Genomic DNA, 15,414 nt, shown 5'->3' with positions numbered 1-15,414 from the left:
CGAAAACTCTTACCTTGTGTACTGTTACCGTCCAAGCTGCCGACTTATCGTCTATAGTAACACATTAATATTGAAAAAGTGTGCCATGCATACAGACAATACCTCATGCAATAATTAGGTTCAGATACACAATATTAGGGAACGTCACCTGTGTGCGTGTGTGTGTGTGTATCATGGGTGGCTTAACAAAACACAGCCTCACCAAAAGCCAAAATGACCAAGTTGTGGTTAATCTTACTTTAGTGTAATTAATACCTAAGGGGGAGCATCTCTCCAAAATAAGAATATTAGATATGAATTAAAATATTAAATGTCACCATAAAAGTTGGCAAATGGCTGAAGGTGATACTAAGACACCAAGAGCGAGGCTCCCAGGTGGTGACAGGGGAGCGTCTCTCTTAAGGAAGGTGGTGAAGGAGGTACTCACTCTGGACCTCCTGTAGCTCGGGTTCCAGCGTGCCTTCCATCTGTAGGTGCCGCACGATCAGCGCCAGGCACTTGATGTTGGTCTGCGTTGTGGCCACCAGCTCCGTCTGTACACGACACAACCATATCTTTATCACACCATTATTTCACTGCTGTCATTATTAAATTCTTTCATTGTTATCTAAAACTACTTCACTACCAACAGGTTATATGTCACAATATACACTTAACCGCATTGGCCTAAGGTTATAATAGTTTTCAATTGTGTTAAATGAATTCCCTTACGTTTTATAATAGAAGTGTATCCGTTAACTTGTGGTGATGGTTCCGGAGACTCGACCATAGCACTCACTGGCGGTACACTGTCTCGCCACCTCACACTCCAGACCCTAGTTTCCAGTACTCTTCGGTGTTCTTTACTACTGTATCAAGTTATGTGATGTCCACTCTCGTATACAGGAGTTCACTAAGACACACACGTTACCGTTCCGTCTACTTGATGTTCAGTAACTTTCAGCAAGGTAATAATTTACAGTAACCGAGTTAAATCATGTGTCAACACTGCCGAAATCCATGAGGAAGGAAGCGAAGCCGTGGGCGGGAACCCTCACCAGTATTTCACAAAGAAGCGAACAGTCAAACAGTTTTTCTCTACTATAACTTGTTGACTCATTACCGCGCTGCGGTTGACAGATACATAACGTTTACAACACCAATAACAGTTGTGTTACTGCCACCACCGTTGTCACGACTAACAACAGATAAGCAGTTCCAGTTTCCAGCAGCTGGTCCACACATCTGCTGCTACACAACCCTGATGCTGGACCCCTGGGCACCACACTGTTGCCACACCTCTCGCTCATAATACTGATTTTTTCCTCTAATTCTAACTACCGCTACAGTTGTTCTCGTCTTATATTATCCTTAAGTCGGTACATGTGGAGTGATTTTAACTTGAGTCACCAATTTACTTTCAAATGAGTGACGAGAGTAGTATTAATGAGAGCAGTTGAGACCGGAAAGAGATCACCTCATCTGGCAACTGTGGTATATGCTAGCGTCTTACCTAGTGCTCATGGACGACAACTTTCACTACACTACGATCGCTCTAAACTTACTCTGTATGGGAGACGATCACAGAAACTAGTATGGTAAAGTATCATATGAACGGAGGAATACACAGCTATGGACAAATAAGTGGCGGTCGTTTAAACAGTTCATGAAAGGTAAACACTAGTGAATTGATAAATGTACCTCTTTAGGTCAGGAAACTTTAGAGTGCAGAACAAACACTAACGTTAACCTCCATCAGGAAGGTCTGTTCAAACCCAGCTGCCCGAATGAGTCACCGTGTCAAGGTCAGCTCACACTGGCCAGGCTGGGACGCTTACAATAGAAAACGGTTCCATCCACCCGTGAGAGAGAACGGATCTTACTCTAGCAAGGGTAAACTGAAGTAATTTCCTCATGTTTTAAGTTCCGCTATGCAACATGTGAAGGACTTAGCCAACATAAACGTCAATAATACTCACGTAATCTAACTCAGGAGCAGCCTCCTTAGGGTACTTCTTGAAGACGTTCTCTGTCACTGTGAGCTGTGACCTGGACTCGTCAATCAAATGATGCAGGTCGTCCAAGTCGGAGTCAGAGTCCAGGTCGCGTGGTCCTGGAGGCGCCAAGGAGCGAAGACGGCGGTGGTGGGGTGAGCGGCGACCCCTGTGAGGGACGCCGGAGAAGGAGGACGCACCGTCGGAGTCGATGTACTTGCGGTAATCGTCCCCAAAGTCCAACAGTCGACGTGCAGCTTCCTGGTCTATGTCCTCAGAGTACGGCTCACTAAGGTACTTGTGCTCCTGTGTGGGTGACACAACCAGGTGTTTACAGGGTAGTACACACCTCAGTACATGGAATTTAAGGCAAATATCCTGTCACCTAAGAAACTGTCACTAATGTTTAAAATATTTTTTTAGTTTTCGATGACCAGGACATTTTCTCCTGAAGACTGAGTGTTTTAAACTCACCTGGTAGGGGTCCCACGCTTGCTCTGACAGAGAACTCATGTCTTCGTGTGTGTTCTGGCCGTCCTGGTCACTCATGAGGGCGGTGCTGCGGGCGGCATGGGCGGGACTCTGGTTGGGGATCAGTTCTCGGATCACCGGCACGGGACTGGGCGGGCGTGATTCGTCGCTGGAGTAGCAGTTCTCACCGCGGGCGTGTGGAGGAGTGCGAGGTACTCCCAGCACACCTCCACAGTCTGACACACACTTCTCGGTGGAGGAGGTCATCCCGCCAGACCCACCGCGACATGCTCCTGTAGGAAGACACACGTGGTCACCCACTACCATCCTGACACACTGTCCACCTTACAACGTCTTCACAACAAAGAATAATAACAATAAAATCACCTCACCTATTTCCATTACCTACAATACCAATTTGCGTTAAGATAATACTATAATAACTATTGGTCCAGCACACTTGACCCACTGCTTGTAATTGTATGTTAACAGAATCGACGGTGTACCCACACTATCATCAGGGCCCGGCACACCTCACCACTACCACACACGCGTCTCACTGCTATATATACACTGTGCCATACCTCTGCATTCACCAGCGCTCACCTCCCACCCACACCATACTCACTGACTTATATTAACTGCATAACCTCACTCCTTGTTACTGAAACGTGTACATAAATGTTAATAATTCCTAAACAAACAACTTCCTCACGCATTGATAATCCCCGGATCTCTAGAAGGAGCATTAAACACTAACAGCACACATCCTGAATACTGATTACGTCACGAGAACACAGACACATCACGGGCCTTCACTGCACCGTCAACATCCACACCGGGAGACCCAGCAACACCCTCCTGAAGGTCCATCACCATCATACTCACCAGAGAAGGACGAACTCTTGACGATGTGTCTCCTGGAGTGTGAGGTCGTGTCTGAACCCGAAGAGTGTGACTTAGATAGGGAGAGACGACGACTGGGTGACAGGTGGATATTGTCTGAGCCACCTGATAAATTGAGCGTGATTCCCTCCGAACCAGAATCCGTTCGTCGTCCCTGAAAGATAAATGAAAGAAAACGTACATCAGCTCCTGTTGGGGAGGGGTCATTTTCTCTCAAAATATACAAGGGGGAACTACAGCATATTTTACCCTCAAGGTAAATGTATAAAACAGCCCAAATACACGAGAAAGGTCCTGGATAACTAACATTAAAGTGCTTGGCAAACATAAGAGTACTGACCAAGGAGAGGTTGGACTTCCTACGGGCTCTTGTTTTCCTCCTCCTGAGTGAGCCTGTTCCTGTAGTAGCGGGAGAGACGCGCCCAGCGATGGAGGTGGTGATAGTGGTGGAGTGGGAGATGTTGGTGTGGTTGGCAGTGATGGGGGAACTGACAGTGGTGGGGTTGGTGGTAGTGGTGGGGTTGGTGGTAGTGGTGGGGTTGGTGGTGGGGTTGGTGGTGGTGGTGGTGGTGGTGGTAGGTGTGCTGCAGTCTGCCAGGGTGGCGCTGCTTCCGGCGCCATTACCACTGTGGAAGAAAGAGGAAAACATTATGGTTATTTTATCACAAACACCAACTACCTGTGGAAGGAAAAACATGGTGATTAACAGAAAACTATCACACAAGTGTTTAGAAATTCACGAGTCGGTAACGGTTTACATGGTGTGTGTGTGTGTGTGTGTGTGTGTGTGTAACTTGATGTGGTAAACAACTGTACAAATATAAAGAACAATGGCATAACTAATGGCTATCAGATACAAACTTTACGTAAAATACTTTTGATATTGTGACACGAGGTGTGGGAAGGACTGTGTGTGTGTGATGTCAGGGGAACTATGTGTCACAATCACCGAGATAAACAAGACAAACGAGAAGCTCTGGCACCAAGGATCACCAAAAACACGAGTGAGTGACGTACCGGTAAGACCCTTCAAACACCACGATACTCAAGTAGTTACTCAGAGCTAACATGTTGACAGTGTTAGTCTCATTGCCTCGTACATGTAGCCCCGTGTTGAAGGTCAGGGCTTGGGGTAGTGGATCCCTCAAATGTTACTCTAGTTTCTATACCCTGTACTGTAGTACACCATCTCTCACTGTAAAACTGTCACTACGATATAAAACGGTAGATTTCGTAGCACGTTATTTCAAACCTTCTGTTGTACATTAACTTTCAACAACCATATCTTCTCACACAAGTAATTTTTATATAACACTGAAGCTAAACACGTCCACGAGTATCAGTGATATTCTCTCTGATCTTCACACAGTGTCTACACCACGTACAGGACTGAACACTTGTCACCAGCACAGTGAGGCAGTGTTCAGCCGTCTGCTCCAGCTACCAGAGGCGACCCCACGCTTCACTGTCACACTGACGTTACTTGTGCACTGGTGATGGCTGGGGCTCCCGCACCACACTTGCACCCTCACTGAGTCTACAGCTGTCACGGTTCTCCACATTATTGACCAACATCCAGCTCTTATCTAAGGTCAGGGCGACGAACATGGCAGCAGCTTCCGCTTTCCATGGCGTCGGCAACTTAAATCCCGATTTCTCTAGACATTCACATGAAATTCCGCCGTGCATGAGTGCGTGTTGGGCTGGTGAGTCATTCACTTCGGTCTGCGAGTCACAGTTAGAAGCTGCCAGAACTACCCTTGTGTAGCGGTAATATTCTTGTCAGTGTATTGTGTTAAATAGAGCTGAACCAACGAGCAGCCGCCAAACACTTGTTCACCTGTAGAACAATCTCTCAGGTAATGCTAAGAATGAGTTACGAGGCTACACATAACAGGAGACAACAAGAGCCCAGAGTGAGCGTGACAACCGCACTGTGACAAATGGCAGTTTCTAGTCTGAGCTTCCCAGAGGAGGTTGTCGGTGACCGCTTTGATTCTAGGCCACTTGTCTCCCTTCACTTCTCTCACACCACCACCTGACTCATGGCAAAATATCAATACATCACCATTTAAGGTTAGAATAAAGTGTACAGGAGGCAAGACGGATGGGACAGTATCGTGTGTAAGATAAGATGACGGTAAAATGTCAAGGCTTCCTGTCGTCTACGGATACCTTAATAATATTAGATATATCACCCGGCCGCTCTACATGATGCACGTCTTCACCCCCACTGGCGAACACAACACCCTCATTCATGAAAAAGACCCAAGGAATGTAGGCGAACGGAGGTGCCACTCGCCCTGACCACCAGAGGCAACATGTGTGAGTGAATTCCACCACACCCACCCACCCCGGAACTCAACATGCAACATACCGTCGTCCTCACTGATGCAACACCTATCACTCAACCACTAACCTAGAACACACACACACACACACACACACACACACACACGTCAATATAAACTGTATCAAAGGATTACTGTAATTTAAGTCCATTCACTCCTGGATTCTGTATTTGGATATCATTGCACTCTTTCATCATATTTCAACAGACAAATTTATCAGCTTAACGAGTGACGGTCTGAACTGAATGGAGTGAGTGGGAGCAGGCGTGATATATAGTCCTTACTCCTTAAATAGTTGTGGCTGTATCTCCAGGGACGATGAAACATTAACACTTGTAATGCCTTGTATAACTGTGGCATGTACGACCACCACAGTGTCACCCGCTTAAGCGAACAATCGTGTTACTTATTTCAATTCCTTCGGTATAGCAAAACATCACATTTGTGTTAATTTGCTTGGATAATTGGAAGATGAGAAGGAGGGATGGGGGTGGGAGGGGAGGGTTAAGGAGGAGAAAGAGGGAAGGGGGGGGGATGTAGGAGAGAGGCAGGGGAGAAGGGGGGAGGAATGGGGAGGGATTGAGTGAGGGAGGAGAGATCAAGGGAAGGATGGGGGAGGAATGAGGAGGAGGAACTGGGATAGGGAATTGGGGTAGGGAGAGGGAAGGAGGGGAGGAAAAGGAACGGCTATTTAGCCATTCAAGTAAAGGAACTCTGCACTTTGTCGCTAATAACAAGTGCTGAGATGTTACCCAGGATATCGAAGGGGTGACTACACATTAGTATACTGTTGAGAAGACTAAACAATTCACCGTGTTGTCTGGTGAATGGACTATACTGTAGAAGCTGAATGTTGCGCTGGTAAACAAGATATCCATCACAGAGGAGAGGAGAGAGGCTGGTGACTCATTAGGGCCGGCGCCTCTCTCTCTCTCTCTCTCTCTCAGGCGCTGAACGAGGGGCGAAGACTTTTAGGAAAAAACGTTCCGGTCAGCTCAAGTAATTATCACACGACAATGACATGTACTATACTGGACAATGGTTAATACAGGGGCCACACCCGTGACGACCTGCTCCACAAAAAACCATTCTTTTACCTAATTAATCTATATTGTGGTAAAAGATCTTGATTTGATTTTTCCCACTGGTTCTCGTTTGATGCGTATTAGGGGTTTAACTCTCCTCTGGTGAAAGCTAACAGAAAATACACCTCAGGGATAGGAGGGAACGTTGATTTTTTTAACTATAATTTATGCCAAAATAACTTAAAATATAAAAACAAAAACCTAACCAAACATATTCTAAAATCACAATTACGTGACCCTCAAGTCGATGGCATAACGCTTAACCATCAAAAACTCGAACTTCACCGCACCCTTGACAATTAAATAAGCACAAAAAACCGAAAATGAGTTTTATTACTCGAGACTTATTGAAAAATGCTGTATGTTCATTAAAGAAAACGGAGCAAGCCAAACCATAAGGGTAGACCATCGTGGTACAGTACAGGTACTTACAAGGCTTGGTTATCATTGGTCGGTGTCTCTGGGGTGGCAGTGAGCAAGTTGTGGAGGTCAGTTTCCGACACCGAGAAAGGAGCCAGGTCGAGGTGGGTTGCCAGTTGGTACGGCTCATTCACACTCCACGGTCGCTGCTCGCCCGAGCGCCGCTTCCGGTTACGCAGGACCACCTGTGTGGGAGAAACACGCACAGCTTATCAGTATAGTGTTCCTTGCTTCTACACACAGTAAGATATGAACCACTTTTGGCAAGTGTAACTTATGCAAATTACAATAAACATTACAAGCTACAACCACTGTATCCTACCTTGCCCTGTGCAGCGTCTGTAGTGCTGGGGATGTTGGGGAGGCGCTCCGTGGTAGGGGTGTTGTCGGTGGAGGGCAGTGGGTCGCGTGAGCCCCTCAGGGAGCCCTTCTGAGACCCCCGCATGGACCCCTTGGTAGAAGTGGCTTGTTGGGTAGCAGTGGAGGCGTCCATGTCGTCAGATGAGGCAGACTCAATGTCACTCTCCCCGGTGGTCAGCTCCCCCGAGGCATCGCAGGAGTCCAGGACACAGGTGGCTGAGAGACGCACTTCACGCCGCTGAGAAGCAATCCATTGCTTCACGCGGTTCTGCTTACTGCTCACCCCACCGTATCCCGAGATTCCCTTCAATGGCAGCTGGAGATGTGGTCGCGGAGAGACTATGGGGGGTGGTTCGTCACCCTCTGCCGGCTCCCGTACCAGGCGCTCTGCGTCACTGAACAATCTGGTGAGCGACTCTTTACTCATGGCTCGCTGAGTCTCGGGGTGTTCCTGCTGCTGCTGCTGCTGCTGCCCTGGAGTGCCACCATCACTGCCAGTGTCCATGTGTTCCTGGGCCACCACTTCCTCCTCTTCGCCGCCACTAAAATCTATATCACTCGGCATGTTCGAATTCAGCCAATCGAGGTCATCCGGCACGGCTGTATCTATGATCCTCTGGAGAGCCTCGTGGTCCACTTCTTCGTCACCACTGAAGTCCAGCCTGGTGCGGGTACACACACGACGCACGGTGCTGATGGCTCGTCGACGGATCTGGTACACGCGGTTCCTGGAGGGGTCGCAGTCCACCAGATTAAGGTTGGCTTGGCAGGCGGCGGTGGCGGTACTAGTTGTGGTGTTGGTAGCGGCTTCTTCAGTGTCTGTGTCCTGGTGTTTAAAATCAAAGACGGCACAGTTGGGCGAGGGCCGCTCCACGTTGGTACAGCTCGTCTTAGAGGGGGAGTCCCTCACCTCGCTGCTGATAGACACCTCGGTTAAAGAGGAGCTCATGTTAAGACCAGAGTCCTCCGTGCTGGCAGGAGACACTACGCTGTTGCCGTTCACTTGATTCACGTTCTCCATATCTCCGGGCGAAGTGGTGGTGGTAACGGTGGCGGCGGTGATGGTGGAAGACTTGGCGGTGTCGTGGATCATAGTGACGTCTGCCAGAATGTCTTCTGGAGGAAGTTGACCACAGCGAGCACGCACTGTGTCCAGCCCGGCACTGCCCACCATGACGTGATCCTGCTGCCCCGAAGCCGAGCTGCTGCTGCTGCTGGCGGCCACGTCGAGAGTACCAGAGTCTAGGGACGCCGTGCTGGATGTGGCGGCTTGGGACTCCTCCTCAGGCTCGACCACCATTGGTTCAGGTTGGGGCTGGGCAGGTGCCGCACCACACTCGCTGCCTCCGCTTACACATACATAGTCATCCTGGCAACACCAAAACATCAGGTAAAACATCTTGATCATGAAGGAGTATTTATCGTCCATACATAATCATTATCATTACAAAAATGAAAGTATACTTTCTGTCAAGCACAAGAGACAACACAAACACTTAACTTACGTCAAGGCAGAAGACATAAGAATGCAGCAATTGTTATTTTCAGCCATATTTAGCCAGTGTTCAACGCATGCAACAACACCACAACACAGTACATGCACATTATTACTTGTTGCATGCTTTCACTCAGTGTATGGAGGTATGGGGGGGAGGGGCATGTTACACTGTGGGGACATGCCGTAAGGGAGAGGTGGCCAGGTGGGTAATAAGTGAGGTGAGGGGGGGGGGCTAAGTACACACTGTGGGAGGAACATAACTTACTGAGTGGTGTAGAATCTGTAGATCCTGAGTGAAGTGTGGAAGCGAAGGTGTAATGGGCGACGCCACAATAACAACTCAGGAGTAGAGGACCACACCACCAGCCATCTCCTCTCCCCACACACACGTAAACACAACGAAATATTACACCACGTGAACACCACATGACCAGCCCAGGCCCGGGCCATCAACTGTAAACTATAATAATTTGTATGTTCAATTCATGTTCCTTCTTTCAGTAATGAAAGCTTTTGTTAAACGACCCACCCACCCCACGTCTTTGTCTGTAACAAGTCATTTTTGTCCAAGATATATTTTCAGCCTTCGGGCTGCAGAACTTTCTCAATATACCGTTAATTACTATTATTTACCATGATACACTATGTGTCCTGTTATGTACCTCTCTCTCTCTCTCTCTCTCTCTCTCTCTCTCTCTCTCTCTCTCTCTCTCTCTCTCTCTCTCTCTCTCTCACACACACACACTATTTACCTCTTATCACACTGTCAACAACTGGCCCCGAGTAACAACCTTTCCACCGTGTTTAGGATGAAATACGGTCCCCACACACACACACACACACACACACACACACACACACGAAACTTTTACATAATAACTAATAAGTAAATACATAGTACATACAACTTAAACGTACATATAGGCGACAGAACATTTAGAAGTGGGTTGAACAAGAAAGATTCCAGAGAGTTAATGCCAGGCAGCAAATCCAGTTCCTCTGGTAAATGAGGCAGCGAAAGACAAGCATGCAGGCAAGGCAGTGGTGGTGCAACAGGAGAAGTTTACCTTGGTCTCATGAGCGTGGCGGCTGCATGAGTCGGCGTGTGCGGGCTGTGCCGGCGAGGAGGAGGTGGTGGAGAGGGATAAAGGGAAATAATCAGAGTGCAGGAAATAACTCGTTTGTCCCAACACGTTCCAGACCCCCACCACACACGCTCACCTGTGTGTCCCCCCCGCTCACCACGGCGAGGCGGGGTACACACACGGCGGCATGCATGGAAAATATAGTGAAGATGGTGCACAGGGTGATGGCGAGAGGAGGCTGAGTGGGTGGGTGTACAGGTGGTGAAGTAAGGCAATGCTGGTGCACAAATGGTGGGAAGTGAACCAAAGAGCACAGGTGCTGAGAGGTAAAGGTGGAGTGCTGTATCAAGGTGGAGGGACAGACGGTGAGATAATAGGCATAAAAGGAATAAAGAAAAGACAGAGATGTAAAAACCTTAACACCAAAATACAAACCCGAACACACTTACATTATGAACACACAGATACACCTTAGTGCTAGTCCTAGATCATTATAGGAGTGAACACAGGGGAATCACGTGACTGTAAACACCACAACGACGACAGATAAGATAATACAAAGACGAAATTATCGATTATTAAGGAATGAGGTGGATGACACAGGTAAGTATATCTCTGTAGTGATGATAAGCATGGGAGCAAAATGATATGTTACCAGGGAGGCAGACTGGTGGTGCATGTTGAGAGATAGAGGGGGAGGAAGGTAATCTAGAAATAGGCGAGGTGAGGAGATAGCCGAGAGAGGAGAGGACAGTGTGGGAGATTAAGGTAAGGTAAACATGAGTAGTGGTGGAGCATTAGTGGTGGTGTGGGGACTGTGGTGTGGTCATGATGGTGAGGTAAAGCCCTTTGGTGGAATAAGCAACAGTGTGTGTGTGTGTAACTAGTGAGGACTCAAGACGCCCTACAGGTATTGACGGCTGATGCGAAGCAGGAGGAGAACAAGTCGTACCCCAAACACGGAGGTACAGTAGTGTGTGGGCGAGGCAGCGTGGTACAAATACCAAGAGTCAGCGGCCCATCAACACAGAGGTGAACCAGCTGGTGTCTTAAGTCCACACCCAGGCCAGGAGGGAGGCCACTGGCCAGGCCTCAAATATCCGCGTCCATTGTTTGTTTACTTTGGCCACAAACAACAGGTTGTGGCCCGGCTTAATGATCACCATAACCCTCAGTTTTTTTTTAATTCTTCCCATAGGTATAGTGGGGATACGGCCACCTGGCTCTAATGGACACCTTCACTATGAGGGACCTTACCTCAGCACCTCACCTTAGTAACCTGGTCTCTCTCGACCCAACTGTGAGCCCCTATCCAGAAACATCATCTAGATAAGCAACAATAATCGGTATCAACAGTTGGCCAGTTTTTATCCCATTAATATCAAACACCAACTGTAAAGCTCGCCCTTATAAGCGGAGGTCCTCGGAAGCAGAGTAGCTCCCCCTCCACGCCTGAGAGACAAGCAAGAACAAGGACCACCTACTGAATGTTGAGGAGAAGCACCACACCTTCCCTAACCACAAGACCCGTACAAGCAACGGACTCTTGGCTCACCTCAATGTAAGATCCCGCTTCCGACAGGCTGGAATCGTAGGCTGACCAGCGTAGCGGCCTGTTGCGACGGGTACGGTGGGCACGAGGGCCTGGGGAGGGGCAGGGTGAGCCACACGACGACCCACACGACGTCGACGATGTAGACAGTCGACGGAGTTTGTTCACCGGTTCATCCTCCGACTCGCTGCTTGACGAACTGCGCGAATCCTGTAGGGGAAGGAAACAAGCACACGTTAGTTAATCACCCAACATGACGTCCTTGTATTTAATACTCTTACAAAGTACCAAACAAATATTAACGTAAACACCATAACTACAAGAGGCAATAGACTACCTAATAAAGAACCAACTTATATGAATAAATTACTGTCAAGGAAAAGGAACACTGAAACTTTAAGTGGCTGGGTGGACACAGCTGGGCGTGCACCGATCAACAGTACTCCTGAGGCCAAAATCACTGGTGTAAAGGCAAACATTTTCTTACTGCTGTCACTCACAAGTTTGAAACAATGTAATGACGAAGATCTGAGTAAGTCACTTTTTACTTTAATATAGAAACAAAAACCACATATATACACAAACATGTTAAGACCTCCTCCGCTTTGTTATCTTATATTTCTCTTTAATGTTTACTGCATCTAAAGTAGAACAGAAGTCTGGCGGCAGAATGGATACAGCCATCTACTATAAACTGGTACCTATTTTTACTTATGGGGAAACGAAGGCGGTCGAGTGCAGAGTCGGTCACACCTCCGTCAGGCCTATGGGATTCATTGTACTTTCACGTGGAGAAAATTAATACCAGAGACAACAGCCACGCCTGGTTAAGCAACAACACACGCGGTAATATTACATCACAAAGGTCACAGGTAATGAACCAAATGACCTGTGACGTGACGGCTGGTGAACCAATGAGTACAGGGGACGCTGGTGGTAGAGTGGTACCGCTCTTGCCTCGCAAGCAAGATGTCATGGGTTCGATTCCCGGGCAGGCGGAAGTTGTTTGGATACTCATCCTAGTCCCCGTACACTACCCTCAGGCTCACTACCTCCACTGGGGGAAATTACCTGTATACACAACTTATTACAGAGACGTGAACAAGTAAAGTGGTTTAACCTTCCAGACAAATGACTTTATTATAACGAGAGATGAAGACTGACAGAGAGAGAATTTATATAACAGCAGCAATAATAATAACACTGCATATAGAATTCTAATACACACCTTCAATAACAATTTACAAATTTAAAACATAAAGAAAGCCTAAATAAAATCCTTCAGCCTCAAGAAGCAGCAGCCATCTCCAGTACACTGTGACGGATCCTCAACATAACTCAATTATACGAAGTGAAAGTAAGATCATCAGGTTAACGAAACACAATTGGGGGCTGGCCAACACGTATAAGAAATACTCGAGAAAAATGCAAATTCACTCTCCAATAGTTAGCCAATCTCGTAAGGTCATTCATGGCATTATTTCTATCACACAACACGTGACGTTATTTCTGTCATTTGGCGTTATGTGGGTGAACTCTCTCTCTCTCTCTCTCTCTCTCTCTCTCTCTCTCTCTCTCTCTCTCTCTCTCAACCCTCCTCCTCCCGCCTCAACCTCCCTCAAAGTGTACCTTTGCCCTGCCCTACGATCCTTCCTCCTCCTCCTGGTCTCAATAGGGCTGGGGAGATGCTGAGTGCGACAAGATACACTCATGAATGGAAATAAAATCCTTCATCTAGAGTACAAGGGCTATCTGAGACCCTTTGCTGAAATTCTTACACAAAACCTAAAGTGAAAAGTATAATTTCTCTATACTCGAGGACGTGGTTTAATAGTTCAACATACCAACACCAAAGTGACATTATCAACACCTAAGAAAATAATACAATGAAGCAGTTTCATATTCACAGTAACAATACACAAGGGTTTAAAAATGTCTGTGTGAATGTTGCTCAAAAGTTAACTTCCCCTTAAACCATTTATCTCGCCAGTGGATATACGACTCAGGGATAATCTGTCTTAAAGTGAAGCTCATCCCGGATAACAGAATGGACCGGATATTAGAGCAGTTGTTAATAAAGGTTATATATTTATCTTCCATCGGGCCAGACCGGGGGTGTGTGTGTGGGGGATGTTCTACCCTGAGCCCTGATGTATGGCTGTGTGGTGGCTGCTGTGTGGTGGCTGCTGGGTGGTGGCTGCTGGGTGGTGGCCGGGTGAGGCTGTGATCACAACATAATCTCTCCACACAACATCAGGAGGCCGACGACTCACCCCCAGACCGAGGGATCACTGCCAGTAGTGATATCATAAGATGTGGCAAGTGTCGACCGACTATTGACAAATTCCGGCGATTACTGTTAAGTAAACTGACACAGATACCGCATGAATTTCCTTTACTTAAAATTCCTCCTTTTAAATCAGACCAAATCTACTTAAATCTTCCTACCTGTTGAAATAAGTATCAATAACACAATTCTCCATATTTCAACTATGTAATTAAAGAACAGCAAACTTGATTATTTCATATATGTAATTTAAAAATAATTAACTCCTCAAGGATCATTAACGCCTTTTGATGACATTTTTCACCGCCTCGTCTTCCAACAGCTGGGGGATGGAAGGGGGAGGGGGGGTGGGGGTGTGGAAGGCTGGGTACACAGGAAGTCGTGTAAAAATATCTTCTTGGACGTTCCACAAATAATGTTATCTTCCGTTATACCACTAAAAGAGACACTCGAGTCATTAAACCCAACAGACGTTAGTAGCGGAGGAAAATATTTGAGATTCTTCTAAAACCCTGAAAGATGGCCATAGGCGTTCCCCGCTGGTGTTGACACGAGGGAGGGAGGAACGAAGTGTTACATTCTTCACCTCCCACACCGCTTACTGTACGCTTAAATACCCTGGTACTCACACACAGTACAAACTAGCTCGTTAAGGACCACCTCCACCCATCGTCAATAGTCTTATGGTACAACTCTGAGACACTGTTACCATCCACCGAGAATGTAAACACCGTCTACCTCACTGTCCCCATAATGTCTCCCTGTATCTCCCACCCTTACCCTCCCTGGCTACAATATACAGGACATCAAGATAAACATTACTCAGGATAACTTGGCGTCTACCCCCCCCCCATACAGGATCCGCCTTCAATAAAGCCTTATACGACGTTTACAGTGACGTCAGACGGGGAGAGAAATAAATATACCCCGGTAGCGATAACTCCTTAACCAAGCCGTCTGATGCCTTTATGCGAGGGTCGAGATGTGTTGTCAATAGAGGTTTTTGTCGCCGGAGTACACCATGGTACACCGCCCCGCGACCACTACCTGTTACACCACCACCACCACCACCACCACCTTCCTCTCCCTGTGCTCCTTAAGGGATTACTACTTGGGTCTTTCTTGGAAATATTGGGTTTAACGATCTGTTTATGCTGACGTGGCAGCCTAACCTTTCTCACCTGAACTTCTACACTCACAGTTACCTCACTACTCAGACCCAGCAACTGTTACCGGGCGCGACTTATGATAATGAAGGACACCTGACAAATGTTACGAGACGGTGCTCATTAAGGCGAACTGGAGGATCAGGTGAGGTTTTGGAGGGACTGAAAGGAAGCAACGAGTAGTGGCTATTGTAGGTGGAGGCAGAGCGAGCAATGTGAACACAATACCCAGGCCAGCTTTGCTCTCTCTCTCTCTCTCT

The 15,414-nt window shown here is 47.3% G+C and overlaps 1 protein-coding gene across 4 annotated transcripts in view; it reads right to left on the bottom strand.

Annotated features, from left to right (window-relative positions):
* Positions 1-15,414, bottom strand: part of LOC121876391 — a 264,178-nt gene that overhangs the window by 41,473 nt on the left and 207,291 nt on the right. For 3 of the 4 annotated variants that reach the window (XM_042381469.1, XM_042381483.1, XM_042381491.1), the window contains 9 exons: positions 11,705-11,911; positions 10,132-10,176; positions 7,529-8,935; positions 7,219-7,391; positions 3,691-3,976; positions 3,333-3,504; positions 2,448-2,737; positions 1,959-2,279; positions 428-533 (listed from right to left, as the gene is read on the bottom strand). In XM_042381469.1, the coding sequence (XP_042237403.1) occupies positions 428-533; positions 1,959-2,279; positions 2,448-2,737; positions 3,333-3,504; positions 3,691-3,976; positions 7,219-7,391; positions 7,529-8,935; positions 10,132-10,176; positions 11,705-11,911 (3,007 nt within the window). The remainder of the gene's footprint in view (positions 1-427; positions 534-1,958; positions 2,280-2,447; positions 2,738-3,332; positions 3,505-3,690; positions 3,977-7,218; positions 7,392-7,528; positions 8,936-10,131; positions 10,177-11,704; positions 11,912-15,414) is intronic. The other variant, XM_042381475.1, reaches the window with a different exon arrangement.

Source organism: Homarus americanus, unplaced genomic scaffold, assembly GCF_018991925.1.
Source record: "Homarus americanus isolate GMGI-L3 unplaced genomic scaffold, GMGI_Hamer_2.0 scaffold33468, whole genome shotgun sequence".
In the NCBI taxonomy this organism is placed as follows: Eukaryota; Metazoa; Arthropoda; class Malacostraca; order Decapoda; family Nephropidae; genus Homarus; species Homarus americanus.
This window is presented reverse-complemented; position numbering and strand designations above follow the sequence as displayed.